Source organism: Lepus europaeus, chromosome X (assembly GCF_033115175.1).
Source record: "Lepus europaeus isolate LE1 chromosome X, mLepTim1.pri, whole genome shotgun sequence".
In the NCBI taxonomy this organism is placed as follows: domain Eukaryota; kingdom Metazoa; phylum Chordata; class Mammalia; order Lagomorpha; family Leporidae; genus Lepus; species Lepus europaeus.
In genome coordinates, this window is record NC_084850.1 from 62,496,301 (window position 1) to 62,523,404 (window position 27,104).

The 27,104-nt window shown below is 41.3% G+C and overlaps 2 protein-coding genes across 2 annotated transcripts in view; one reads left to right on the forward strand and one right to left on the reverse strand.

Annotated features, from left to right (window-relative positions):
- MAGT1 (magnesium transporter 1) overlaps positions 1 to 15,518 on the reverse strand; it is a 50,394-nt gene extending 34,876 nt beyond the window's left edge. The window contains exon 1 of the mRNA XM_062183439.1: positions 15,273 to 15,518. Within this exon, the coding sequence (XP_062039423.1) occupies positions 15,273 to 15,374 (102 nt within the window). The 5' untranslated portion in view covers positions 15,375 to 15,518. The remainder of the gene's footprint in view (positions 1 to 15,272) is intronic.
- Positions 15,519 to 20,294: 4,776 nt separating this feature from the next.
- Positions 20,295 to 25,135, forward strand: LOC133753497 (cytochrome c oxidase subunit 7B, mitochondrial). Its single transcript, XM_062184164.1, has 3 exons — positions 20,295 to 20,444; positions 23,192 to 23,316; positions 24,936 to 25,135. The coding sequence occupies exons 1-3, from the start codon at positions 20,405 to 20,407 to the stop codon at positions 25,011 to 25,013; spliced, it is 243 nt and encodes an 80-aa protein (XP_062040148.1). The 5' UTR covers positions 20,295 to 20,404; the 3' UTR covers positions 25,014 to 25,135.
- Positions 25,136 to 27,104: the final 1,969 nt, after the last annotated feature.

Below are 27,104 nucleotides of genomic sequence, written 5' to 3' on the forward strand. Positions count from 1 at the left end.
TCCAGCTCTCTGCTATGGCCTGGGAAAGCAGTAGAAGATGGCCCAAGTCCTTGGGCCCCTGCACCCGCGTTGGAGACCTGGAAGAAGCTCCTGGCTTTGGATCGGCACAGCTCCGGCCATTGTGGCCACCTGGGGAGTGAACCATCAGATGGAAGACTTCTCTCTCTGCCTCTCCTCTCTGTGTAATTCTGACTTTCAAATAAATCAATCTTTAAAAAATATATTTTAGTTTCTTATCAATCCTTTACCAGATAAGTGGCTTGGAAATATTTTCTGCACTCTGTAACTTACCCGCTAAGCCACAGCACTGGCTATCATCATATTTATCTATCTTCCCTCTCATCTCCACTCCCAGTGTTCAGTCTGCGCGAATATTAAGAAGATAGGAAAAGATAATAGAGAAGTACAGAAGAGAAGAATATCAATGTAGAATCAATGCTAATTATGATTTTACTTTTCTTTACAGAGATATGTCCATTAAGGGCTGGGAAATCATGAAGTGATTCATCATATTCAGAACTTTTTGCTCAATTATATTTCCCACTACCTGTATATTAATACCATTCTAAGACAATTTGACATCTGATTCCTTCTGTAGACTATTAACTACCAGAGAGCAAACAAATACCATAATTTACTGCATAGTAGGCCCTTTGTAAGTGTAATGAATTAACTAAAAGTGATGAATTTCTACTTAATAGAACCCAACAGGATATGGACTGACTTTCATGCATTAACATGTAAGGAGGGGGGGCGACGCTGTGGCCCAGTGGGTTAAAGCTCGAGCCTGCAGTGATGGCATCCCATATGGGCACCAGTTCAAGTCCCAGCTGCTCCACTTATGATCTAGCTCCCTGCTAATGTGCTTGGGAAAGTGGCAGCAGATGGCCCAAGCGCTTAGGTCCCTGAACCCACACACGGGAGACCCACAAGAAGCTCCTGGTTCCTGACTTTGGATGGGCTCAGATCTGGCCGTTGCGGCCACTTGGGGAATGAACCAGTGGATGGAAGACCTCTATCTCTGTCTCTATGTCTCTACCTTGCTCTGTAACACTTTCAAATAAATAAAAAATTTTGAAAAACATATAAGGAAGAAACTGAATACATACATAAACAGTTACATAGAAATAGAAATTTTTTCCCCATTAACTCTTAGTCTCCCATATGGGCACATGAGTGGCAGGGGCCCAAGCATTTGGGCCATCTTCCACTGCCTTCCCAGGTGCATTAGCAGGGAGCTGGATTAGAAGTACAGCAGCCAAGACTCTAACTGGCACTCTGATATGGGATGGCACGTAGTGGTTGGTTTTACCTGTTCCACAATGCTGTCCCCAGCACATTACTCTACTTTTAACTATACAAATAAAACAAAAAGAGCAAAAATATTCACAAAATATGATCCTAAAAGTCCTCCTCTTCCCTTGAAACATTTTAATTTGCATGACTATAAAATTACCCCACTAACAAGAAGTCAATTAATATCTCTAATCCTGTTAGTAAGAATCAAGTGTTATGAACATCTTGAACTACAAAGGATTAAGAGCACTAAGAAGGAGAAGGGGGCAATTTAATTTTATACTACCTGCTTGTATGGTATTTATCTTGATTAGCTCTAGCAAAGTAGGGTAAGCCTGAACAACTACAAATGATTTTACTGTCACTGAATACCAGTTTTCAAAGATTGTAGGAATCCATTAATTCTCATTTAAAGCTTAAATCTGATCCTATCATTCAGTTATTTTTTAAATTTCAGAATGAAGCTAAGCATCACTAGCCTGAATTCCTATTAAAAGGTTCCACCTGGGGCCGGTGCTGTGGTGCAGCAGGTTAACACCCTGGCCTGAAGCGCCGGCATCCCATATGGGAGCTGGTTCGAGACCTGGCTGCTTTATTTCTGATCCAGCTCTCTGCTATGCCCTGGGATAGCAGTGGAAGATGGCCCATGCCCTTGGGTCCCTGCACACCTGTGGGAGAACCAGAAGAAGCTCCTGGCTCCTGGCTTCGGATTGACGCAGCTCCAGTTGTTGCGGCCATCTGGGGAGTGAACCATTGGATGGAAGACCTCTCTCTCTCTCTGCCTCTCCTTTGTGTAACTTTGACTTTCAAATAAATAAATAAATCTTTTTTTAAAAAAAGGTTCCTCCTTTTACTCCAAAACTTATTTGACTGTATCTTTGTTCTCTAGACCATCAGGATTTTTTCTTTTTTTTTTTTAATTTTTTTTTAAATTTTTATTTATTTATTTTGACAGGCAGAGTGGACAGTGAGACAGAGAGAGACAGAGAGAAAGGTCTTCCTTTTTGCTGTTGGTTCACCCTCCAATGGCCGCTGTGGCTGGCTCATTGCGCTGATCCGAAGCCAGGAGCCAGGTGCTTCTCCTGGTCTCCCATGCGGGTGCAGGGCCCAAGCACTTGGGCCATCCTCCACTGCCTTCCCGGGCCATAGCAGAGAGCTGGCCTGGAAGAGGGGCAACCGGGATAGAATCCGGCACCCCGACCGGGACTAGAACCCGGTGTGCCGGCGCCGCAAGGCGGAGGATTAGCCTGTTAAGCCACGGCGCCGGCCAGGATTTTTTCCATAAACATTCTTCACAATTTAGCTTACATAATCATCATCAGCCTTCAAATGTTAGTGAAATAAAATAAAATACATTCCCAACTCCATCCTTAAATTATAAATGAGATTGAGTAGATCTAGAAATATAACTGGCAGATAATTAATGAAGGAGACAGACAGTGGCAGAAAAGAGAGCATTTTGAATTCTTGAATTCCATCTGTTCCATTCTCAGCTCACCTACTTCCTGGATAGCATTGAAATACATTACTGTCTTTTTTCCTCTATTGCAGGGGGGTGTCTCAATTTTTTTGCTATGGCTACTGAGCCTATTTCTCTGTAATAAGATTTTTACCTATTTTTAAAGATTATTTATTTTTCTTCAGACATGGAGAGAGAGAGACACACACAGAGATTTTCCATCCACCGGTTCATTCCCCAAATGCCTGCAACAGTCCGGTTGGCCAAGGCAAAAGCCAGGAGCTAAGAACTCTATCCGGGTCTCCCACGTGGGTGACAGGGACTCAAGTACTTGAGTCATCATCTCCTGCCTTCCGAGGTGTACATTAGGAGAGAACTGGATTAACAGCAGAGTAGCTAAGATCTGAACCAAGCACTCCATGTACAACTTAACCATTGCACCAATGCTTGCCTTGTAATAAAAATTTTTGTTTTATTTACTTATTTATTTTCAAGATTTATTTTATTTATTTGAAAGGCAGAATTACAGAGAGAGGGAGAGAAGGGAGGGGAGGAGAGAGGGAGGGAGAAAGAGAGAGAGAAGAGAGAAGGAGAGAGAGAGAGAGAAAGGAGGAAAGGAGGAGGGAGGGGGAGAGAGTGAGAGTGAGAACAAGATTGCTCTTCCATCTGCTGGTTCACTCCCAAAATGTCCACAACGGCTGGGGCTATGCCAGGCAGAAGCCAGGAGCCTGGAAGTCCATCCTAGTTTCCTACATGGGTGGCAGGAACCCAAGCACTTGGGCTAATTCTCCCAGGAGAATTAGCAGGGAGCTGGATCAGAGGTGGAGTAGCCAAGCCTGGAGCCAGCACTCTGATATGGGATGCCAGCATCGCAGGCAGCACTCAACCCATTGTGCCACAACCCTGGCCCCTGTAATAAAATTTTTAAAGAATGGCAAGAATTTTTGCACATGTAACACTGTCATGTGTTAGTTCCCAAAGCAATGTCAGACAATATGGAGGTTTTTCCTATGATACCTTGCTGTCTTTGTTTTTAAAAAGAATTATTTTATTTATTTGAAAGAGAGTTACAGAAAGAGGCAGAGAGAGAGAGAAAGAGAGAGAGAGAGAGAGGGAGAGAGAGAGAAAGTCTTCCATTCTACTGGTTTACTCTCCAAATGGCTGAAATGGCCAGAGCTGAACTGAATCGAAGCCAGGAGCCAGGAGCCAGGAACCAGGAGCCTTCTCTGGGCCTTCCACGCAGGTGCAGGTGCCCAAGGACTTGGGCCATTTTCTGCTGCTTTTCCAGGCCACAGCAGAGAGCTGGATCAGAAGTGGAACAGCTGGGACTCGAGCCAGCGCCCATATGGGTTGCCAGCGCTGCAGGCTGGAGTTTTAAACTGCTGTGCCACAGCGCTGGCATCCTTGCTGTCTTTTTTTTTTTTTTGACAGGCAGAGTGGACAGTGATAGAGAGAGAGACAGAGAGAAAGGTCTTCCTTTACCATTGGTTCACCCTCCAATTGCCGCCGCGGCTGGTGCGCTGCAGCCGGCGCATCTCGCTGATCCGAAGCCAGGAGCCAGGTGCTTCTCCTGGTCTCCCATGCGGGTGCAGGGCCCAAGCACTTGGACCATCCTCCACTGTACTCCTGGGCCACAGCAGAGAGCTGGCCTGGAAGAGGGGCAACTGGGACAGAATCCGGCGCCCCAACCGGGACTAGAACCCAGTGTGCCAGCGCCACAGGCGGAGGATTAGCCTATTGAGCCGTGGCTCCGGCCCCTTACTGTCTTAAAAGATGGAAGTGAGGGGCTGGTGATGTGGCATAATGGGCTAAGCTTCCACCTGTGGTGCCAGAATCCCATATGGGTGCCAGTTTGCGTCCTGGCTGCTCCACTACCAATCCAGCTTTCTGCTATGGCCTGGAAAAGCAGTGGACGATGGCCCAAGTGCTAGGGCCCCTGTATCCATGTGGGAGACCCAGAAGAAGCTCCTGACTCCAGATCGGCTCAGCTCTGGCCGTTGTAGCCATATGAAGAGTGAACCAATGGATGGAAGACTTTTCTCTCTGTCTCTCCCTCTGTAACTCTACCTCTCAAATAAAAATAAAATCTTAAAAAAAAGATGGTGGTGATTCTATTTTCTGAATATCCTTCAATTAAAAAAATCACAAAAAATTAACTGAAAAACATTTTACTACCCAAAGGAACATGATCTCATTTTTTTCTAATCATATTTTCTACATGCCAGGTACTACATTAAATACTATATAATCTGAGTTCATCTCATTTAATGTTCACAATAGCAAAAAAATGAGACAAAAGATATTTAGTTTTCATTTCCCTGATGAGGAAAACTATCAGTGTGGGGAGGGGTGGTGTTTTGCACAACGTGGGCATCCCATATGGACACCTGTTTAAGTCCTGGCTGCTCCACTTGCAATTCAGCTCCTTTTTAATGAGTCTGTGAAAACAGCTGTTGTGACAATTTGGGAAGTGAACCAGCAGATGAAGACCTTCCTCCCTTTATGTAACTAACTCTGCCTTTCAAGTAAATAAATAAATCTTAACAAAAGGGGGCCGATATTGTGACATAGCGGGTAAACTGCTGCCTGCAGTGCTGGCAACCCATATAGAAGCTGGTTCAAGTCCCGAATGCTCCACTTCTGATCCAGCTCTCTGCTATGGCCTGGGAAAGCAGTAGAAGATGGCCCAAGTGCTTGGGTCCCTGCACCCATGTGGCAGACCCAGAAGCAGCTCCTGGTTTCTGGCTTTGGATTGGCACACCTTGGCCATTTTGGCCAACTGGGACATGAACCAGCACATGGAAGGCCTCTCTCTTTGCACCTCTCCTCTCTCTGTGTAACTGTAACTTTCAAATAAATTAATTAAAAAAAAAACTGGGGTTAGGTTAAAGCACAATCTTTTTAAAATTTTTACAGAAGTTTTCAGAAGACTAAGAAGCAGAAGACTATGACATTCTAGCATTATTAGTAACATTTTTATTATGCTTTACTGTGCTCTGTACATTCACCTTTTCCCATATTTCATATTATTTTTCTAGTACTATAGACTCCAAGAAGGTGAACAAATATGAATACTTTTCTCAAATATCATGCTTTTAAACTACAAAAAAAGTTATTTATTTATTTGAAAGACAGAGTGACAGAGACTGAGAGGGAGAGACAGAGAGAGAAAGAGATCTTCTACCTGCTGGTTCACTCCCCAAATTGCTGGAACTGCCAGGGCTGAGGCAGGCTAAAGCCAGGAGCCAGGAACTCCATCCAGGTCTCCCATGTGGGTGGCAGGGGTCCACGTACTTAGGTTGTTTTCTGCTGTCTTCCCAGATATATTAGTAGGGTGCTGGATCAGAAGCAGAGTAACTAGGCTTTGAACTTCCACTCGGACCGGGAATGATGGTGTCCAAGTGGTGGCTTTACCCACTGTACCACAACCTGGGCCTCTCTTTTTATATTTTTATCATGCTGTCTCCCTAAATCACCACCAAATGTGAAGGCAAGCTAACTCCACTTTCACCACAGGGTGAAAGTAATGCACCATAAAAATAAATCCAGTCACTGTGAAAGAAAGCCTTTATAGGCTTTGGACTTAGATCAGAGTAAGGATTCCAGTTCATCTTCTTAGAGCTTGCTTCTTTGAGCAAGCCCTCAACTTCTTTCCTGCTTAATGTCAGTTCCCTCATCTTTCTTTCTTTCTTTTTTTTTAAGATTTATTTATTTGAAAGGAACAGTTAGAGAGAGAGAAGGCTTCCATCTGCTGGTTCACATCCAAATGGCTCCAACGGCAGGAGCTGGGCCAATCCCCAAAGCCAGGAGCCAGGAGCTTCTTCCAGGTCTCCCACGTAGGGGTAGGGGCCCAAGCACTTGGGCCCTCCTCTGTTGCTTTCCCAGGCCCAGTAGCAGGGAGCTGGATCTGAAGTGAAGCAGCTGGGACCTGAAACAGCACCTGCTATGGCACAGTGCTGGACCCCCTCATCTTTCTTTTTCTTTTTTTTTTTAAGATTTATTTATTTATTTATTTGAAAGGCAGAGTTACAGAGAGACTGAGGGAGAGAGAAAGGTCTTCCATCTGCTGGTTCACTCCCCATATTGCCAAAAAGGCTGGAGCTGCGCCAATCCGAAGCCAGCAGCCAGGAGCTTCCTCCCAGTCTTCCCACGGGGGTGCAGGGACCCAAGGACTTGGGCCATCTTCCACTGCTTTCCCAGGCCATAGCACAGAGCTGGATCGGAAGTGGAGCAGCTGAGACTTGAGCTGGTGCCCATATAGGATGCCAGCACTGCAGGCAGTGGCTTTACTCACTATGCCACAGCACCAGCCCAACCACCCCATCTTTCCAAAGGGATTAATACTTATCCTTCAGTGTTAATGTGAGGATTACAGATAACACATGTAAACCATGGTCACTGACATGTAAAATGCATTTGAGAAATAATAGGGAATAGGGAGATGAGGCAAGATGGCGGAATAGGAAGGGAGCACACTATTAGTCCGGGGGAGAGACAGGTTAATAAAAGTGGAGATACTGCAGGGTCAAGGAAGAGTAGGGGAAGAAACAGCAGAGGAAATTCTTCTGGAACTAGTGATTCACAGTGGACCTGCGTGGAGAGCGTGGGAGCCCAAGTTCGGGACACCAGCGGCAGACTCAACACACCAGCGCTGGAACGCGAGGTGAGCCGAACCTCAATAGCCCAAGACACCAGCGGGCAAGCGGAAAGAGGAGACTAGAGGGAACGAGGCTTGAAACTCCGTGGGGAAAAGTTCACCAGGCTAACTAGAAGAGAGAGAGGAAAAAAAAAAAAAGTGACCGATACAGACACAAGTTTCTCTCTCTCCACTCACCCCTCAAAGGCGAGCAAGACAAAGAGCAGGCGCCATTTTGGACATACGTCATAAGCAGGGCGACCTCAGGTCTGCACCAGCCCTGAGCCTAGCAGAAAAACCTGACTCTGGGAGGAGGGGTGAAATAACAGGAGATTAGCATCTAACTTGGCAACCCAGTGGGAGACTGCAGGAGAATTGGAGCCCACACTGAGGGCAGCAGAGATTCCCTGTGTGGTCCTTGGGAAAGAGCTTCCAATCTTTGGCTCCTGTGGCTATATCATTTGCCTGCTAACTACCTCCAATTACGTTCAGCTGTGCGGAATTACTTCCCTTTTGAATCAAAAAAAAAAAAAAAAAGAAAGAAAGAAAGAAAGAGATTTACCACACCTAACCTGGGAGTGTCATCTTTGACACACCCTCAACCCTGAGGAACCAAACAGAGCTCTCAGGCCACACTCATCTCAAGCCTCTAAGGCTCCACTGAAAGCAGACAGTATAGTTAATATAGAGCCATAGTGTAACAAGAAAAAACACCACAGTGAAGAAACCAAATATCTCCAACATGCCAAACAACAAACGCAAAAACCGAGGTAACAAGAACAAGGAAGACACTATGACACCCCCAAATGAAAAAGACACCCGAATTCAAGATTATGAAGATGAGGAGATAGAAGAAATGCAAGAAGCAGATCTCAAAAAATTGATAAGAACATTAAGAAGTTCTCAAAAACAAATTCTTGAACTACAGAAATCCTTAATGGACAAGATAGAAAATCTCTCTTGTGAAAATGAAATATTAACGAGGAATCAAAATGAAATGAAACAACTAGTAGAACAAGAAACTGTGATAGTGATGAGAAATCATAATGAAATGAAGAATTCAATAGATCAAATGACAAACACATTAGAGAGCCTTAAAAACAGAATGGGCGAAGCAGAAGAGAGAATATCAGACTTAGAAGACAGGGAACAGGAAAGGAAACAGGCAAACCAAAGAAAAGAAGAAGAAATTAGAAATCTAAAAAATATTGTCGGGAATCTACAGGATACTATTAAAAAACCCAACATTCAGGTTCTAGGAGTTCCTGAAGGCATGGAGAGGGAGAAAGGATTAGAAGGCATTTTCAGTGACATACTAGCAGAAAATTTCCCAGGTTTGGAGAAGGACAGAGGCATCTTAGTACAGGAAGCTTATAGAACCCCTAATAAACATGACCAAAAGAGATCCTCACCACGACATGTTGTAATCAAACTCACCACAGTGAAACAAAGAAAAGATCCTAAAATGTGCAAGAGAGAAACGTCAGATTACTCTTAGAGGATCTCCAATTAGACTCACAGCAGACTTCTCATCAGAAACCCTACAAGCTAGAAGGGAATGGCGAGACATAGCCCAGGTACTAAGAGAGAAAAACTGCCAGCCCAGAATACTATATCCTGCAAAGCTCTCATTTGTGAATGAAGATGAAATTAAGACTTTTCATAGCAAACAGAAACTGAAAGAATTTGTTGCCACTCATCCTGCCCTGCAAAAGATGCTTAAAGATGTGTTACACACAGAAACACAGAAACATGGTCACCAATATGAAAGAAGGTAAAGGAAGGAAACCTCACAGCAAAAGATCACAGGAAGCTCAATTTCTCTTTGACATAGAATTAAAATCTGATGCTCTGTTAAAGCAATGTGTTAAAGTAATCTATTATGGTCTCTTGATGTCTGTTAAATTCTAATTGTTCAAAAACAGCTGAATTTTTATTAAGAGCTAAGGGTTATTTAAATATGTGCTTATTTTCAAAGATTTGAATACTCACCTTGTAACAATGATCAAATTTGGTCTATGTTATGTCATGATTTTAAGGAATCTTATTTCAACCAGATATTTTGGATTTTGAGCCTTCTTGGCATTCTTGACAGGCATTCAAAAAATCAAAGTTTCAAACAATCTGGTCTCTAAAAGTTCCAGTAAATCCTGGACTTTGGTTTTTCCAGTTTGGACCCAACTGAAAAAATAGAAGGACCTATGTCTCTCATCTTATAGAGACACCAACTAATCAGGCTATTTGGATTATATTAGAAGTACTGTCAAGATGTGATGTGGTACCAGACTTTAAGTTTCTGTAATGGAAAATGCTATTAATACAAATGTTTGAGAATTAAAAAGTCTAATGATCTTGTGTTACTAGACATGATAGTTATCTTAATGAGAAAGCCCCAGAGGCCTAAAGGGTTAAATACTTGTAAAATCCTACAGGTGCTTTCAAAAATACTGTGAAGGAAGCAAGTGCCTCTTGTTGGTTGATGAGTTTATAATTTTAAACATGGCGACTTAAAGTCTTTTGTCGTCCACAGTTATATATGATGTGCTGCTCATAAAACTAAAGCGTTGTTGGTTCTGTGTTTAGCTGTCCTCCTATAGGTTCCTATGGACTTTTTCCAGCCACTTCTATTGTATTCAGTACTTTGGGATGGCTCTGTAAACAGATGAAGCCAATAATGTATTAACAGTACCAACTGAGAGAAAGTATGGTTAACTGAGGTTACTAAAAACAAAAAGCAATTCAAATCAATTGGCAATCTACAAAAAGAGTTAAAGATTTTAAAAGCTATTATTAAAATTGCTATATTGGTCTATTATGCTATGTTATATGTGTGTACATATTGTATGTCCACATGGGGAAATTTTATTAAGAGTTTTATTTTAAATGGCTTATAGATAAGATTGTCCATAAATTTCAGCTGCTAAAATCAATCAAAGATACATTTTAATTTGTGTGACCTGAATCTGTGTATCATATGTTTTAAACTTGTTGGTAGAAAGAAACTAAAAACATTTTATATGGTTGTGCTTAAGTTTACTGGTTAAACAAACTACACCATGTTAGATATTTAAGAGGTGTTTTCAAATACATGATTCTTAAAATTTATAGAAGGCATTGGACCTTCTGGTAAATGTTTTCTTAAGTTGTTATCTAATGGTTGAAACTGTTTGCTAAGTATTCATGTGATTTTGCTATTGTCAGCAAGCTATCTAGGACTTGCTCCCTCATTTCTCTATTCTAAGCCCAACTTGTTCTTTCATTTCTCTATTCTCTTCAAGGTAGGAAACTAATTCTATTATGAAGGAATCTGTAGGACGCACAATTTAATCTCTAGACCTTATAAAAGAGATGGCTAACATTTTTCTGTAATAGCATAGCCAAAATAAGAACTTCAATAATAATCCCATAGCTAGATTCACTTCGCCATCAGCGAAGTATACAGTAAGTAGAAAAAACCTCCCTTTCAGACCAAAGGGAAAGAAAGTTTTGAAGTGAGAATATAATTTTCCTCATGGGCATTGTCTACCTTAGAAAAACTACTACAGAACATGCCTGTGACTATAGACTTGTAGTTCAGGCCACCGAAGATTAGAGATGGGACTTGGGCACTCCCTTGACTTGCATTCTCTGGTCTGCTTTAACACAAACCAGGAGGTAAAGAAAGCTAGGCATCAGAAGCAATGGGTGGCAGGCCTATTAATGGCTGATCTGTACAGTGATCTGCCCTCAAGGAGACCCAACAGGCCAGTCCACTGCAGTGGCTTTCAATGCGGTAAGCCTGGGCTTCAGCAGAAGTCAACTTGTGAAGAGCCCTGGCAGCTCTGCCAAGAGTTGGATCACTGGAAATGGACCTGCCCTGGAGTCGAAGGATGCCCAGGTCAGAGCCACAGATCTTATTGGCTCTAAGCTGAAAAGCCCTTCACTCAGCCCAACTTCCAAAGTGAGCACTGCAGCTGAGGGGATGGCCAAGTAGGGTCAGCCACATTGCAGGCAGAACTGTAAATTTCTTGTTAGAGATGCCACCTGCCTTTACCTGGCCAGCTCTCCTCCCAGGCCAGCCAAGTAATGAAAGTCAACAGAGTGCCTTCCCCTAGGAGGTTCACACCTCCCTTAGGATATACCCCATGTGAAGAGATAGATAGGTCTGGGCCTCTTAACTTACTAGGCCTAAAGCCCACCAGATTATTATCAAGCCCCTTCTATCAGGTTCTATTTGCCTCTCAATCAGAAAAATTACTTGTAGCTTAGACAGCACCTTTCTTAGCTCCTCTAATAATGACTCTGTCCTTTGTTCTAGACCCTGTCTAGCGTACTTGGGCCTCATTCCTTTGTAATCATAACCTCTACTCTACCACCAATGGCTCTACTCCCAACCTGTGTGTACTGATGGTCCTCTTCCCCACTTAATGCTGTATAATTGTTCAAACCTGGTAAATGCCACTCTTAGGATCATTGGTTACTATCCTCACTCTGTCTTTTAAGAACTTGTCTAAATATGATCAGAGTCGGCAAACTTGGAAGGCTTCCATAGCCTTGGCAACTCATGACGACAGCCTAGGGTGGTTACTGGCGCCATAAACTAGAGTGTCAATTTGTTGGGTCAACAACAGGAGCCACTGTGCACTTGCTCCTCATGTGGGATCTCTGTCCTTAATGTGCTGTACATTTTGATTTAATGCTATAACTAATACTCAAACAGTATGTTTTACTTTGTGTTTCTATGTGGGTGCAAACTGTTGAAATCTTTATACTAAATTGATCTTCTGTGTATAAAGAGAATTGAAAATGAATCTTGATGCAAATGGAAGGGGAGAGGGTGCGGGAGAGGGGAGGGTTGCGGGTGGGAGGGAAGTTAAGGGAGGGGGAAGCCATTGTAATCCATAAGCTGTACACTGGAAATTTATATTCATTAAATAAAATTAAAAAAAAAGAAATAATAGGGAATAAGCAACATATCCCAGTGAATACATTGTTAAAGGTGTAAAAAAATGAGATAAGTAGTGTAGTATTCCATTTAGCAATAGGTACCAATAAAGAACTTGAGTAATTTGTAACCATATTCATTTAGAGGAGGTAGCTTGTTAAAAAGAATACTTAGATTTTAATATCAGAACTTCCTCACAATTTGAAGTCAAATCTATTATAGTGGATACACCTGGAAGTTTTAAAATAATGTTTTTAAGGCTGGCGCCGTGGCTTAACAGGCTAATCCTCCGCCTTGCGGTGCTGGCACACAGGGTTCTAGTCCCAGTCGGGGCGCCGGATTCTGTCCTGGTTGCCCCTCTTCCAGGCCGCTCTCTGCTATGCCCCGGGAAGGCAGTGGAGGATGGCCCAAGTGCTTGGGCCCTGCACCCGCATGGGAGACCAGGAGAAGCACCTGGCTCCTGGCTTCGGATCAGCGCGATGCGCCGGCCGTAGCGGCCATTGGAGGGTGAACCAACGGCAAAAAGGAAGACCTTTCTCTCTGTGTCCCTCTGTCACTATCCACTCTGCCTGTCAAAAACAAAAACAAAAAATGCTTAGGGAAAATAATGTTTTTAAAAAGTGTCAAAAAAATCCCAGCCAAAAGCAAGTGTTCTGTAACAGGACACCTGTGTTTTGAAACAAACTAGTATCACCAAAATCTTTTTGAAAAGCAGTCTAAAACATTCTCACCTACAGGGGAAGAGGTAAACACTAAAACATTTTTATGAGTCTATTAATTTCATGTTTACTGATAAGAAAATTCAATTTCAGATTGTGAAACCTGTGAAAACAGACTCCTTGATTCTACATGCAAATAGTTGATTAATTGCTTTAATGTTTATCGAGAACATTTGGACAGACATTTATGGGTGTCAGAGAAAAATACTCAATAAGAAGTTTCTGCATTCAAGATGCTCATAGTTTAATGGGAAATATTGGTATATAAACAATGTCAATACGCAGGACTGAATTCTCAATTCAGCTAGGGAACCAAGAAAAGTATAGCCGAGGAAGAGAGTACTATTCGAGCTAAGACTTGAATAGAAATCCCTAGGTGAATGAGTGGGTAGGGTAAGAGAGAAAGAAGATACTTCAGCAGAAATCTCGCACATGCAGACACTTGCAAGGGAGTACAGAAAGATAAAGGCAGGCAGGCAGGCAGGCAATTCAGTATGACAAGTACAGGAAGAAGCTTGAAGATCAGGCTGGAAGCAGCAGATCAGAGACAGAGTTTCAGAGGCCATTTTTACACACTGCAAAATATATTGAAGGACTTTCAGGTTTTCATGTGAACACCACTGGTTAAGCAATTATTGCAGTATATTTGCAAGAGCAATAAGGGTCTGAATGAACAGTGGGCATGAAAAAAAGGGAGTTAAAGTCTGGCTCCTTAAAAAAATTATGGAAGTAAAATTTACACAACATAAAACCCATCATGTTAACCATTTTAAAGCATACAAGTCAGTGCTGGTTCCTTTTTAAAAATAATCTATTTCCTGTTAGACCTATTGGGCTGCATGTCAGTGACAGTAAATAAATAACCTGGAATTTCACTGGTAGAAATGATAGCTTAAGAAAACCTTCACTTTTTTTATTAAAAAATATGTGGTCAATGTAGAGATTAAGACATACCAGTATATAAGGTAAGAAGTGAATATGTACCCCTCATTAACAATCCCAACTGCCCAGAAATAGCTACTGTTAAAGCACTGTTATGTCCTTAACAGAGGTTTCTTTATACATATTACATACATATACACTTACTTATAGGGATTTATGTGTTTTTTTAAACATAAAAGAATTCCTTGATATAAAATTATATATTGCTTTGCAGCTTGTTTTCCACTTAAGAATGCTTTAGGACTCTCCCTCCAAAAGCACATCAATGTCTAGTTCCAATGTATGGTTCTGCTCCCTTCACCATACTTTTAATAACTACATATTTTATTTTCCTTTTGCCAGTCTAATTAATATCATACTGACTGTTGTTTTAGCTTGCTTATTTTTTCTTCTTACAGAATCGTTCAAACGCTCAGAAACATAGTTTCTGTCTTAATCCAGCTCAAGTTGACAAGCATTTGAAATGTTTAACCGGTATTCTAAAGGTATGTGTATGGATCTCGGGTACTAGAGGAAACAGAATGCACAGGAAATATTATTAGACTAACAGACCCAGTGCTTTTCCCCTTCTCTGCCAGTAGTTAAGTGAGCAAACTGAGGGTTTGTTTTTTCACCCATAAAATTAGAAGGTTAAACACAGTGTTAAAATTTTCTGCCTGGATCGTTTAGCGGTGAGTAAAGAATATTGTTATTTCCTGCACTCCGCAAAGCCTGTAAATCACAAGGAGGGATCTCAGTTTTGTTCATTTATGTCCATCACCCAATTTAAAACAGTGCCTAGCACGCTTGATTTTTGTTAAACGATTGAAAATGGTTTAAGAGCTTTCGATCTGGTAAATTGCTTTGAAATCATTGTCTGGACAATGTAATCAACTTGGCATAATTTCACTCTGGTCTAAGTCTCACACTCCGGAAGAGAAAACGCTACAAAATAGGCAGCTCTTATACATAGTTGAATTTGCTGACAGCAGAAAAGACTTTCTCATAGTCTGCCTCTTGAACCTCAAAGCAAACTTCCCACAGCCAACACTCGATGTGGCCCCCATCACAGTAGTGTCAAAACTCATAGATGTACATTCACAGGCCTATAGAAGCCAGCTTGCTCCCCGACTCCACTCTCAGACTGTATTCCCAGAAAACAAGGAGTTACAGTTCCTTCTCTCGCGAATCCAACAACTCCCCAGACGGCGGAACTGAAGCCACCCAAAGGACAGAAACTGGCGGGGAAGGAGCAAAAAGATCCTCTCAAGCCCAGTGATTGTGAAAAGCCCATGTTGCTGGAAACCGCGTCCTCACCTCCTTCTTTCTTTGGGCAGAAGCCAAAGGAAGCTCGTAAATGAGCAGCAGCGCCACCGCCATGGTCGCAGAGCCGCACCAGAACCACCGAGGCGCTGCCATGTTCGCAGCTCTCCCTTTCGCCAGCGAAAACTTTCCTCGGACTGGGCCTGAAGGTGGGGCGTGAGAACAGCAAACCGGCCCCTTGCCTTTTCTGATTGCTTCAGCTCAGCCCTGCCTGGCGACCCCTCACATTACGTCACAGCGCGCTACTGCTAGCCGCCCGCTAAAACATAGTGCACTTCTAATTGGTCCCGGTTAGCCAATCGAAAAAGGACAATCTGGAGGCTTTTTATTGGTCCGCTGAAGATGATGGGCCGCCCCTTGGATTTTCGTAAAGAAGTCGTGTCTTGGGCTCTTCAAAAAACGCATGCGCAGTTCTGAATCGTTGCGGCTTTTTTTTTTCCTGTCCAAAATGGCTTGAGGTTGCTAAAACGGAATCTTTCTCTCAGAATCGTTTAGAAGTCCTTGAGAACTGCCTCTTTCATATAATATTTAGAAAAATGGGACCTAGCCACGTGAGTGATAGCAGCTATCTTTGTCCCTCATCTTCCCATGAAGACTTTAAATCAAAATGCAAATCACTAAATGTTGGAAAGCAAAATTCTTAATATCACTAAAGGAGATTTTAAAAACGATACAGCAACAAGAGCTTATTGAATGCCATCTGTGTGCCAGGAGTTGGGCTAGGAGCACTGGAAAAGAGGACATCAAAAATTTATTTTCAAAACATTTTGATTATTTTTGGCAATTTTTAAAAATTGAACTCTGTTATGTACTACTTAAAATACCAGCAAGGACATAATTAAGGGTTATAGACAGCTAATGCCTTCTATTTATTATTTTATTTTGAGGAGGGGTGCAAAACTAAGGTTGTAAAGAAGAATGATCTTGGGACTGATGCTGTGGCATAGCGGGTAAAGTCTGCAGTGCTGGCATCCCATATGGGCACCAATTCGAGTCCTGGCTGCTCCACTTTCAATCCAGCTCTCTGCTTGGCCTGGGAAAGCAGTAGAAGATGGTCCAAGTCTTTGGGCCCCTGCACCCACGTGGGTGATCCAGGAGAAGCTCCTGGCTCCTGGCTTCAGATCAGCTGAGCTCCAACCATTGTGACCATTTGGGGAGTGAACCATTGGATGGAAGACCTCTTCCCCCCACCCCCATAACTCTGCCTCTCAAATAAATAAATCTTAAAAAAAAAAAAAACACTGCAGTGCTTTTACTACAAAATAACCATATATCCAAGAAGGAAAAATAGCAAAATAAAATCAGTCTACCTATAATTTGGATTTATTTTGATGGTGCACAACTGAGTATATGACTATTCTCTTAGGCCCTGCTGGAAAGAAAATACCCATAGGAAAAGAATAATCATTATGTTGGCAAGAGCAGGATGACACTATGGAAAGAAAAAGAGCTACTTCTGAAGTGGGAAGATGTGAAGTTAAGATATGAAAAAAAATGCACAAAGTGGTTATATATACTCATAATAAGAAAAAATGCAAAATATAGTAGTACACTCAGCTAGACTGTTTGATCCACTTACATAACATTTTGGAAAAGGTAAACTGATAGGGATGGAGAACAGAGTCACGGGGGAGGGGAGAGTAGAGGGAGAGGTCTTCCACCTGCTGGTTCGCTCCTCAAATGGCCTCAATGGCCTGGGTTGGACTAGGCTGAAGCCAGGAGCCAGGAGCTTTAATCCGGGTCTCCCACGGGGTAACAGGGCCCAAGCATTTAGGCCATCTTCCACTGCTTTTAACTGGCCATTAGCAGGGAGCTGGATAGGGAGTGGAGCAGCTGGGATATGAACTGGGGCTCATGCTGGCATTGCAGGCGGTAGCTTTATCTGTTATGCCATGATACTGGCCCCAAATTCATGTATTTTTTGAGAGGCAGGTAGATAGAGAGTACTCTTATTTCCTGGTTCAGTCCCCAAATGTCCACAATGCCCAAGACTGGGTAGAGTGCCAAAGCCATGATCCGGGAACTCAATACAGCTCTCCCATGTTGGTAGCAGGGATCCAGCTACTTGAACTACCACCTGAATTGATGGGAAGCTAGAGAAAGGAGTTAAGCAGGACACTGATTCCAGATACTCAGATATGAGATCCGGATATTTTGACTGCTAGGCCAACTTATGTTCCTGAAAATAAATCTTAATCTCTGCTTTGTGTGTTTTTCTCACAGTGATATAGGTATAGACACTCTGAAAATACACTTTATGTAATATAAATGTGTAAAAAGATTGATGTTGAGAGCTAATATTCTTAATATGGAATAAAGTAAATAGAAATATGAAATGAAGGAAAGCACATTTTATAAAAAGATTTTATTTAATTATTGAAGAGGCAGAGTTACAGAGAGGCAGAGGTAGAGAGAGAAAGGTCTTCCATCTGCTGGTTCACTCCCCAAATGGCTGCAACAGCCAGAACTGGGCCTATCCGAAGCCAGGAACCAGGAGCATCTTCCAGATTTCCCATGCAGGTGCAGAGGCCCAAGCACTTGGGGGCATCTTCCATTGCTTTCCCAGGGTATTAACAGGGAGCTGGATTGTAAGAGGAGCCACCAGGACTTGAACCATAGCCCATATGGGATGCCGGCACTGTAGGCAGAGGCTTAACCCACTATGCCACAACACCAGCCTCAGTAAAGAACTTCTGGGTGTTGGACAGAAAGTGGAGATATCAGTAGAAACTTTATTCATAGCACATTCCTACCTGTAGTCTCTGAAAAGGATAGAAGCAATGACAACCTGATAACAATGATCACATCCAGTGCGCAGATCTAGGCTGCTAAATGCCATCTCCATTAAAATAAGTGGATGCTCTTTAGAGTTGTGGCTGATTCCATTGTGGGGCAAGGTCACTACAAGATGAATCTTGAAAATCTTGTGTTAGAAAATGAAAGACATGATGGCCGGCGCCGCGGCTCAATAGGCTAATCCTCTTTGCGGCGCCAGCACACTGGGTTCTAGTCCCAGTCGGGGCACCGGATTCTGTCCCGGTTGCCACTCTTCCAGGCCAGCTCTCTGCTGTGGCCAGGGAGTGCAGTGGAGGATGTCCCAGGTCCTTGGGCCCTGCACCCGCATGGGAGACCAGGAGAAGCACCTGGCTCCTGCCTTTGGGTCAGCATGCTGCGCTGGCCACAGCACGCCAGCCGCGGCGGCCATTGGAGGGTGAACCAACGGCAAAGGAAAACCTTTCTCTCTGTCTCTCTCTCTCTCTCACTGTCCACTCTGCCTGTAAAAAAAAAAAAAAGAAAGAAAGAAAGAAAGAAAGACATGCTAAAAAATGATGGAGATATATCAAAAAATACATAGGAGCTTAAAGGGAATCCTACCAAAATCATCTAGGACTAATGACCATTAAAACCAATTATGATATTAGTGGGTTATAACACATTAAAAACCATGAATTCATACTGATAATACAGAGAGGAGAAAAATAAAATTCTAACAGAATACTTGTTAAGTACAGAAGGAATTGTAGAGTTAGAAAATCACTACTTTATAATTTTCATACTAATATTTGATTTAGGCAAAAATCCCTAGTGGATACAAAATCTCAGTGGGTAAATGTCTGATGAAGAATAGAACATTCACATAGTCTCAATGTATCCTTCATAAGCTACTTAATTACAAAGGGAACATAATAACTTTGTAGTATAGAAGCCTGGAGGACACTACTTCAATAAATTGTTTGAAGTTGGCATTATCAATAAAGGGACAAGTTCCAATCATGTGTCTTCTGTAAAGATGTCCCAAGAAGACACATCAGGTATGTGGTCCTCCTGCCGGAAGGGCATAAACTGGATATAATTACTAGGATATAGTAACTGGATATAATAATGTCGAACACAGACAAATTCAAGGATCTTTAACAAAAGAACTGGCATGAACTCTTCAAAAATATTACAGAACCCAGACATGTGAAGTCAGAAGGTCCGTTCCAGTTCTGTTACTTACACTCTTGGTGTTAATCTGAGTTTGACCTGGATCACTGAAGGATTCTGTACCTCATTTACTTCATATGCAAAATCGAGAGAATAAAGCTTACCTGTAGTATGAAAAAAAATTACTACATTGAAAGACAGAGAAAATCCAAGGTACTATTCAATTTAAAGGAGACTATAGACACTTAGCAACTGTATGTAATGCAGGGACTTGGATTGGATTCTGGATAGAGACCTTGTAGCAGTAGGTGAAACTGGAATGTGAAGTGTATTGTATCAATATTAAGTTGTATGAATTTGATAGCTATACTGTGGTCATTCTTAGGAAATGAACCCTGAAATATTAACAGGTAAAGGTGCATGATATATGCAATTTTTTCTCAAATGATTCAGAACACTCAAAGGTATATGCAGAGAGAGAACACAGCCAAATATTAAAAAGTAGTATAACTAGGTAATGGTATAGCATTATTTTGCTCCCCTTCATACTTTATTATGAAACTATTCAAACATACAGCAAAATGGAAATAATTGTACTATGAACATCCACCACCAAGGTTGTACAATTAATGGCTCACTAAATTTGCTTTATCATGTTTATATACATATTAACCAAATCCTTTTCACTATTCTTAAAACTTTTCTCTAAATTCGAAGTCATCTCAAAATTAATAGCAAAGGCAATTAGTATGTGGTATTAAGAGACCAAAAAATGGGAAAAGGAAATTGGGGGGAATAGAAAACAGAGCTAATGTGGAGCAAGGTACCAAACTCAAGCCTCAGGAACTTGAGGACACAATCTTGACGCTGGTGATTTAGAAGAGTCAGCCTAAGATCAGTGTCTCGGCTGTCGTCTATAAGCCCTAAATCCGGTTTCAAGTGTTTTTCATTTTTTTAACTACGGTTACGACATTTATAAAGCCCTGAAACTACATTTCCCAGAAGGTCTTCTTAGTTCCTTGCGGATAAAAGGATTACAATTGCTATAGGTTTTTACAGATCTCGCGAGATTTCATCAAATCTCGTTAAGGATTTCATCTGAAAGCCATTTTGTTCTTCAGGGCTCTGCAAGGGTATCTGTAGTGGAATTGCAGCAAGGCGGTAGCTACAGTTGCCGCAGTTGTATCTTCTGCTTCACGATGTTTCCTGTGGTCAGAAATGCGCTGAGTCGTCTCCAAGGTGAGCAAAAATTGTGAGCAAATCATTTACAACTGCCTTATGTACATTTGTCCTCGTGGTCTCTTGTGTCCTTTGCTTTCATCAACATTATTCTTATTCTAAATGCTCTGTCTCCCACCTCGCTCCGTGTCGTTGGGGTGATGTCCTTTTCTTTTTCTTTATTTTTTTTGACAGGCAGAGTTAGACAGTGAGAGACAAAGATCTTCCTTTTTCCGTTGGTTCACCCCCCAAGTGGCCGCTACGGCTGGCGCGTTGCGCCAATCTGAAGCCAGGAGCCAGGTGCTTCCTCCTGGTCTCCCATGCGGGTGCAAGGCCCAAGCACCTGGGCCATCCTCCACTGCCTTCCCTGGCCACAGCAGAGAGCTGGACTGGAAGAACAACCGGCACTAGAACCCGGCACCCACATGGGATGCTGGCGCCGCAGGCAGAGGATTAACCAAGTGAGCCATGGCACTGGCTGTCCTTTTCTTATTATGCAGTTTTTCTATTTCAGCTCCGAGCTTTCTCTCATACCGGAATCATAGCCTAGCTCTGCTTTTTAATTTTCCCCTAGCCTCTGGTTTCAGGGAAGAACACTCTTGGTGGATACCTGTCATTCTCTTAAGTGATTACTAAATTTTAGCTTTGGGGCACATTTACCCCTAACTCCACAAAGAAGAGCCTCCTCTCCGATTCTGGTAGGAAACTGTAATTCTAGCTTTTCGTCTGGTTTCATTGCAGGAAGACAACCTAAATGGTAGCCCTGCAGTTTTGAAGTTATTTGTGCATTATTGACTGAATATTAGCCACCCTGAAATTAATTGTGGTCATTTTTTTATTTAAAAGTTTGGCAGGCACAGGGAAATTTTGAGGCCAGCATTATGTTTTGAGAGTACACTAGGCCTGTAAGGAAAGATTAATTTCCATCTTTGTTTTTCACTGAAGGTGACCTTGAGTAATGTGAATGAAGGTGACCTTAACCAATCACCATTTGGCTTCTTTAATCATCTTTTTGGTTTCACTTCACAGAGAGGTTGGGGATATTACTAGGTTGTATGTTAAATACTTGAACTGTAGTAGCAAAAACCACATTTATCTTTTTCTCTTGAATGAGTGATTTGACTTCTTTGGACCCCATTTTCCTTCTTTGAAAAGAAAGGGGTCAATAAGTAATAGCTACCGGGTTGGGTTGTTGAGTGTTACATGAGATTACCAATGTCTGATAGCTAAACCATTTCTTGTCACAGAGGAGAGGTCTAAAGGAAGCCACTTAGGTAATCTGAGTCTTGAAGTCACAAGCTGTTGCAGAAGAATTGTTTGGTAATCTTAAATTTCTCTGCCCTTTGAGTAGAGTAAGGCTTTCCTGTACGTTAGGAAAGCCCCACCCACCCACCCCCCATGGAATTCACACTCATTTGTTAAATGTTCTGGAGCAGAATATATTGTGAAATGTTTCCGTATTTGTTCATCCCAGGTGTGGCTGCTGAGAGGTAAAAACTGTAAGGCAGCTGGGAGAAGGACCAATAATCAATGGTTAAATAATTATCATGGAATAACCCATTGCACCACATAGAAGCCATCATATTAAATGCTAGTGAATGGACAATATTACTGTTTCTTTAACATGCTTTCCATTACATACGTAAGTACTTTTTGAGGCTACTACTACAATCAGGACCTGCTACTAAAATTGGAGAGGAAGAAGAAGAAGAAAAAAAAAAACACTTGGAGATAGCTTAATACCTTTGGCCTTAAATCCACCAGAGGCAGTTTGAAAACTGTCCTGCCGCTTCTACTAGGATAATATAAAAAGCAAAGTTTTGATGTTCCATTGTGTTCACAACCCTTTACCAGCTTCCCCTGCCTGCCACAAAAAGTAGCCCTCCATGATCCTTTCTAGTTTTATTCCCTATTATACACCTTGTCCTTCACCCAAACTTAATTGGTTTTCCAATACACTGGGCTGTTCTCTATCTGCCTTTTTTTTCAGATTCCCTTTTCCCATATTTAACCAAAACCTGTCTGCCATAAGTGCTTAGCTAATTTTCCTTTTTTGTAGTATAATAATTTGTGTGTACGTGTGTATTATCCTCTTCCAATTGAAAGTTACCTGGTGACAGTGTGTGTTTTACACATGTTTATGTATTTTTGGCATGGTTAATTAGTAACTTTTTAAAAATCAAAATTACTGTAGTTTTTGGAGGGTTTTATTTTGGTTTTTTGGTTTTAGTAATTTTAAGGTCATAAGTAGCTTTAACTTGAAGTTCCATTTTATTTACCTTATATGTGTTAAGTTGTTAAACACCATTGAATTAACTTTAGTGCAAATTTTAAGTCATAAAGATACAAATTATGAATAGGAGCCAAGTTCCAGAGATAATATAAAGACTACTTAGTAGTGAATGTTACTGATATCATCCAATATTTGCTTTCCACCCAACATTTGATTATGAAAGCTTTCAGACATAAAAGTTGGAAGTGTCATACGATGAACCCTTACATACACACCATATAAATTCTATAATTGTTAACATTTTATTATAGTTGTTTCATCACATACATATATCCATCTGTCAACTCATTTCTGATGCATTTCAAACTATGTTGGATTTCTTTTAGCTACACAATATGCTTTAACATTTTACTGAACTGCATAATACTGTGATGTTAACTTCCTTGGTCTTCCTGGCAATGTCAATCACATGTGTTCTTTTTTTCCTGATAATTGATATACTTCTGTATTCTTTTTTTTTTCTCCCCCCTTTAAGTTCGAAGCATTCAACAAACAATGGCAAGGCAGGGCCACCAGAAACGTACACCTGATTTTCATGACAAATATGGTAATATTGTATTAGCTGGTGGAGCCACGTTCTGTATTGCTGTATGGACATATGTAAGTACTATTGATTAGTAATTTTTATTTTAGATGTTTTTCATTCTTACTTTGTTCATGTGAATATTTTAGCATGGTGGTATATGTTAGGAGGGACTTGAAAGATTTTCCAATCCAATCACTCACCCAGTGCAGGGATTTCTTCCTCAGCATTCTGCATTCATCCCATCTTCTGTTTTTAATATTTCCAATAATGAATTGCTTACTGGATCACAAAGCTTTTTTCTGCAGTGTGTAGCTATTAAAAGGATCTTAAGTTAAAAGCTGCTTCTCTTCATATTCTATTAATCCATTGCAACACAAAAATTGTGATCTTTCATTTCCATATGACAGCCATCAGATATTTGAAAATTGCTGTCCTATCTCCTGAATCATCTATTCCAGATTAAACATTCTTAGTTGTGTGGTCATTTATTATTGAATGATTTCCAGGATTTTCACTATCTTGAGTCATTCTCCTGGACACTGCAATTATTAGTTTTTCTTCTAAAATTCTGCAGTCAGAACTGAGCACAGTATTTCTGATAGATGAGATGTAAAATAACTTACTTTTCCATATTTTAAGTTTTTTTTCTTTTACATCTTACATTTAACAATCTGTCTACCAGTCACTGTACTTATTGGTTAAAAGTAGGAGTCCTAAAGTTTTAAGAAATAGTGATTTTTTTTTTCATTTTTTTCTTAAGATTTATTTACTTGAAAGTCAGAGTTACACAGAGAGAAGAGAGACAGAGATCTTCTATCCACTGGTTCACTCCCCAACTGGCCGCAACAGCCCGAGCTGTGCTGATCCGAAGCTAGGGGCCAGGAGCTTCTTCCAGGTCTCACACGCAGGTGCAGGGGCCCAAGGACTTGGGCCATCCTCCACTGCTTTCCCAGGCCATAGCAGAGAGCTGGATTGGAAGTGGAGCAGCCGGGTCTCGAACTGGCGCCCATATGGGATGCCAACGCTTCAGGCCAGGATGTTAACCCGCTGTTCCACAGCGCTGGCCCCAATTTTTTTTCTTATTTTAAAAGATATGCCAATACTTGCCTTAATTAGGAAACATTATGTACATAGACCATTTTTGTTTTGATCTTTCTGAAATCATATAATACTATTATAAGTATGTATACTTAATTAGAAGGATAAACTGATATTGAATGAATGCATGATCAGATAACCTTTTGGAGGTAAAATGCTCCTTAATGATGAAGTGATAATACAAAGTGATCTTTCGGAGTTAATTAGGTAATTTTGTTTGAGAGATACAATGTTTCGGGGAGGTAGTATAGAAATAGGAGGTATAAAATGAATTAAATGAAATTTGAAGATTGATTTCCTCAGTCATACTAGCCACATTTCAACTGCTCGTTAGCCACATGTATTTGGTGACTACTGTATCATGGACAGGGCAGATTAGAACATTTCCTTCATCTCGGGAAGTTCTAGTGACACAGTTCTGTTCTGGAGAATTAGGACAGCATTTAAGTTAGACCTACTTGGAGGGTATTGTAGGTGAGCTTCTGTGCATTTTTAACCAGAGCAGAGTATCTTTGTCACTTTCAAAAAGGTGGTTCTAGGGGAGGATGGACTATGATTTAAAGATGTGTAACTGACAGCATTTTAATTCTTACAGACAGCAACACAAATTGGAATAGAATGGAACCTGTCCCCTGTTGGCAGAGTCACCCCAAAGGAATGGAGAAATCAGTAATCATCCCAGCTGGTGTAATACTGAATTGCTTGAAAACCAACTCATAAGTGATGCCAAGTAAAAGCACTGTACCAGTCAAAATACTGCATTATTGAAGAAATAAAGTACATTTGAAACATTCATTTTAGGTTTTGTTTTTGTTTTTTATAAATTAAACCAAGATTGACCACTTTTCATGTACTTAACCTGTGGTTAATATTAAGGGCAAAAATGCTATATAACTTCTCTATGAGGTAGTGTGACAGAAAAATCTGGCTAACACCTCTAAGTAACTTTATAGTAAGGGGAAATTATAGTTAATGAGTAACTGATCATAGAGCTATATTAGCTCATAGTTGAGCCAAAAATGTGGCCCAGATTGATTATGCTTTCTAGTTTCTACCCTCCTCATTTCTGTTTATATATAGGATTGGTGTTAATTCCTTTTCACTTTTTAAAATTTTAAGATTGATTGATTTATTTGATAGGTAGAGTTAGAGAGAGATCTTCCATCCGCTGGTACACTCCCCAAATGGCTGCAACAGCTGAGGCTAGGCCATACCAGAGCCAGGAGCTTCCTCTGGGTCTCCATGTAGGTGCAGGGGCTGAAGCACTTGGGCCATTCTCTGCTGCTTTCCTAGGCTACTAGCAGGGAGCTGAATTGGAAGTGGAGCAACCAGGATCGGTGCCCATATGGGATACCAGCATTGCAGGCAGCAGCTTAACCCTCTACGACACATCTCTGGCCCTCCTTTTCACTTTTGACTAGGGGATTTCTAGTGTCACCAGATTCAATGAAAGAGTCGTCCTATATAATGAATTCCTAGTTTCCCTGAAGACCAGCTACCTTTGGCAGATTTTCATCGTAATTAGAACTTTTGATTTTTCAGTATATTTATTAGAGGTGTATATAATGCTATTCAAGGATCTGTTATATAGTATATTAGTATCACTATGATTTCATATAAAAGATGTTCTATCAGTGACCTATCAATTTAGTGTAATTATAATGCTTAGATTTATGGATTATCCTGTTTGGTATGTTACATTGGGTTTTATGTGTGTTAGCTGAAAAAAAAAATCAAAATCTACATCACATACTTCAGTTGGTTCAAAGCTGTAGTCTCCTGTAGTTGTTGATAGTACACAAAGTAGGCAGAAAATGGAATTTCAGTCCAGTAAATTTAAAGATTTCTAAAATCTAAGTAATGTAAAACTTGTCAGGTAAGTCACTTTTAGAAATCTCCAAATTTACTTGATCTACCTAAGAATTTATACTTATCAAGTATTTTGGCTTATTACACGAGATACTGTACATAAGCTCTCATGGCAGTATATCCTAGTTTCTCGTAAAATGCACCAAGATCAGTGATTTCATGTTCTGAATAGGGAAAGTTGAACATCATTGCAAAATAAGTAGATTGTAAGATTAGGAACTATATAGTAGAACTATTTGCTAAAAAAAATTTTTTTAAAGACATTTTATTTGAAAGAGTTGCACAGAGAAGGAGAGGCAGAGAGAGAGGTCTTCCATCCTCTGGTTCACTCCCGAATTGGCTGCAACAGCCGAAGCTGCTTCTGGGTCTCCTATGCAAATGCAGGGGCCCAAGGACTTGGGCCATCTTCTACTGCTTTCTTAAGCCAAGTAAGGACCTGGATCAGAAGTGGAGCAGCCAGGACTCGAACTGGCATCCATTTGGGATGCTGGCACTGCAGGTGGTGGTTTTATCTGCTTTGCCACAGTGCCAGTCCCTGTTTTAAGATTTATTTATTAGAGAGGCAGAATTACAGAAAGGCGGAGGTAGAGAGAATTTTCCATCTGCTGGTTCATTCCCAAGTGGCTGAAATGGAGCCAGGAGCTTCCTCTGGGTTTCTCACATGGGTGCAAGGGTCCAAGGTCTTGGGCGACAAAAATTTTTATGAGGGGCCAGCACTGTGGTGCAGTAGGTTAATCCTCTGCCTGCAGTGCCAGCATCCCATATGGGCGCCAGTTCTAGTCCCAGCTGCCCCTCTTCCAATAGCTCTCTGCTACGGCCTGGGAAAGCAGTCGAAGTTGGCCCAAGTGCTTGGGCCCCTGCACCCTCATGGGAGACTGGGAAGAAGCTCCTGGCT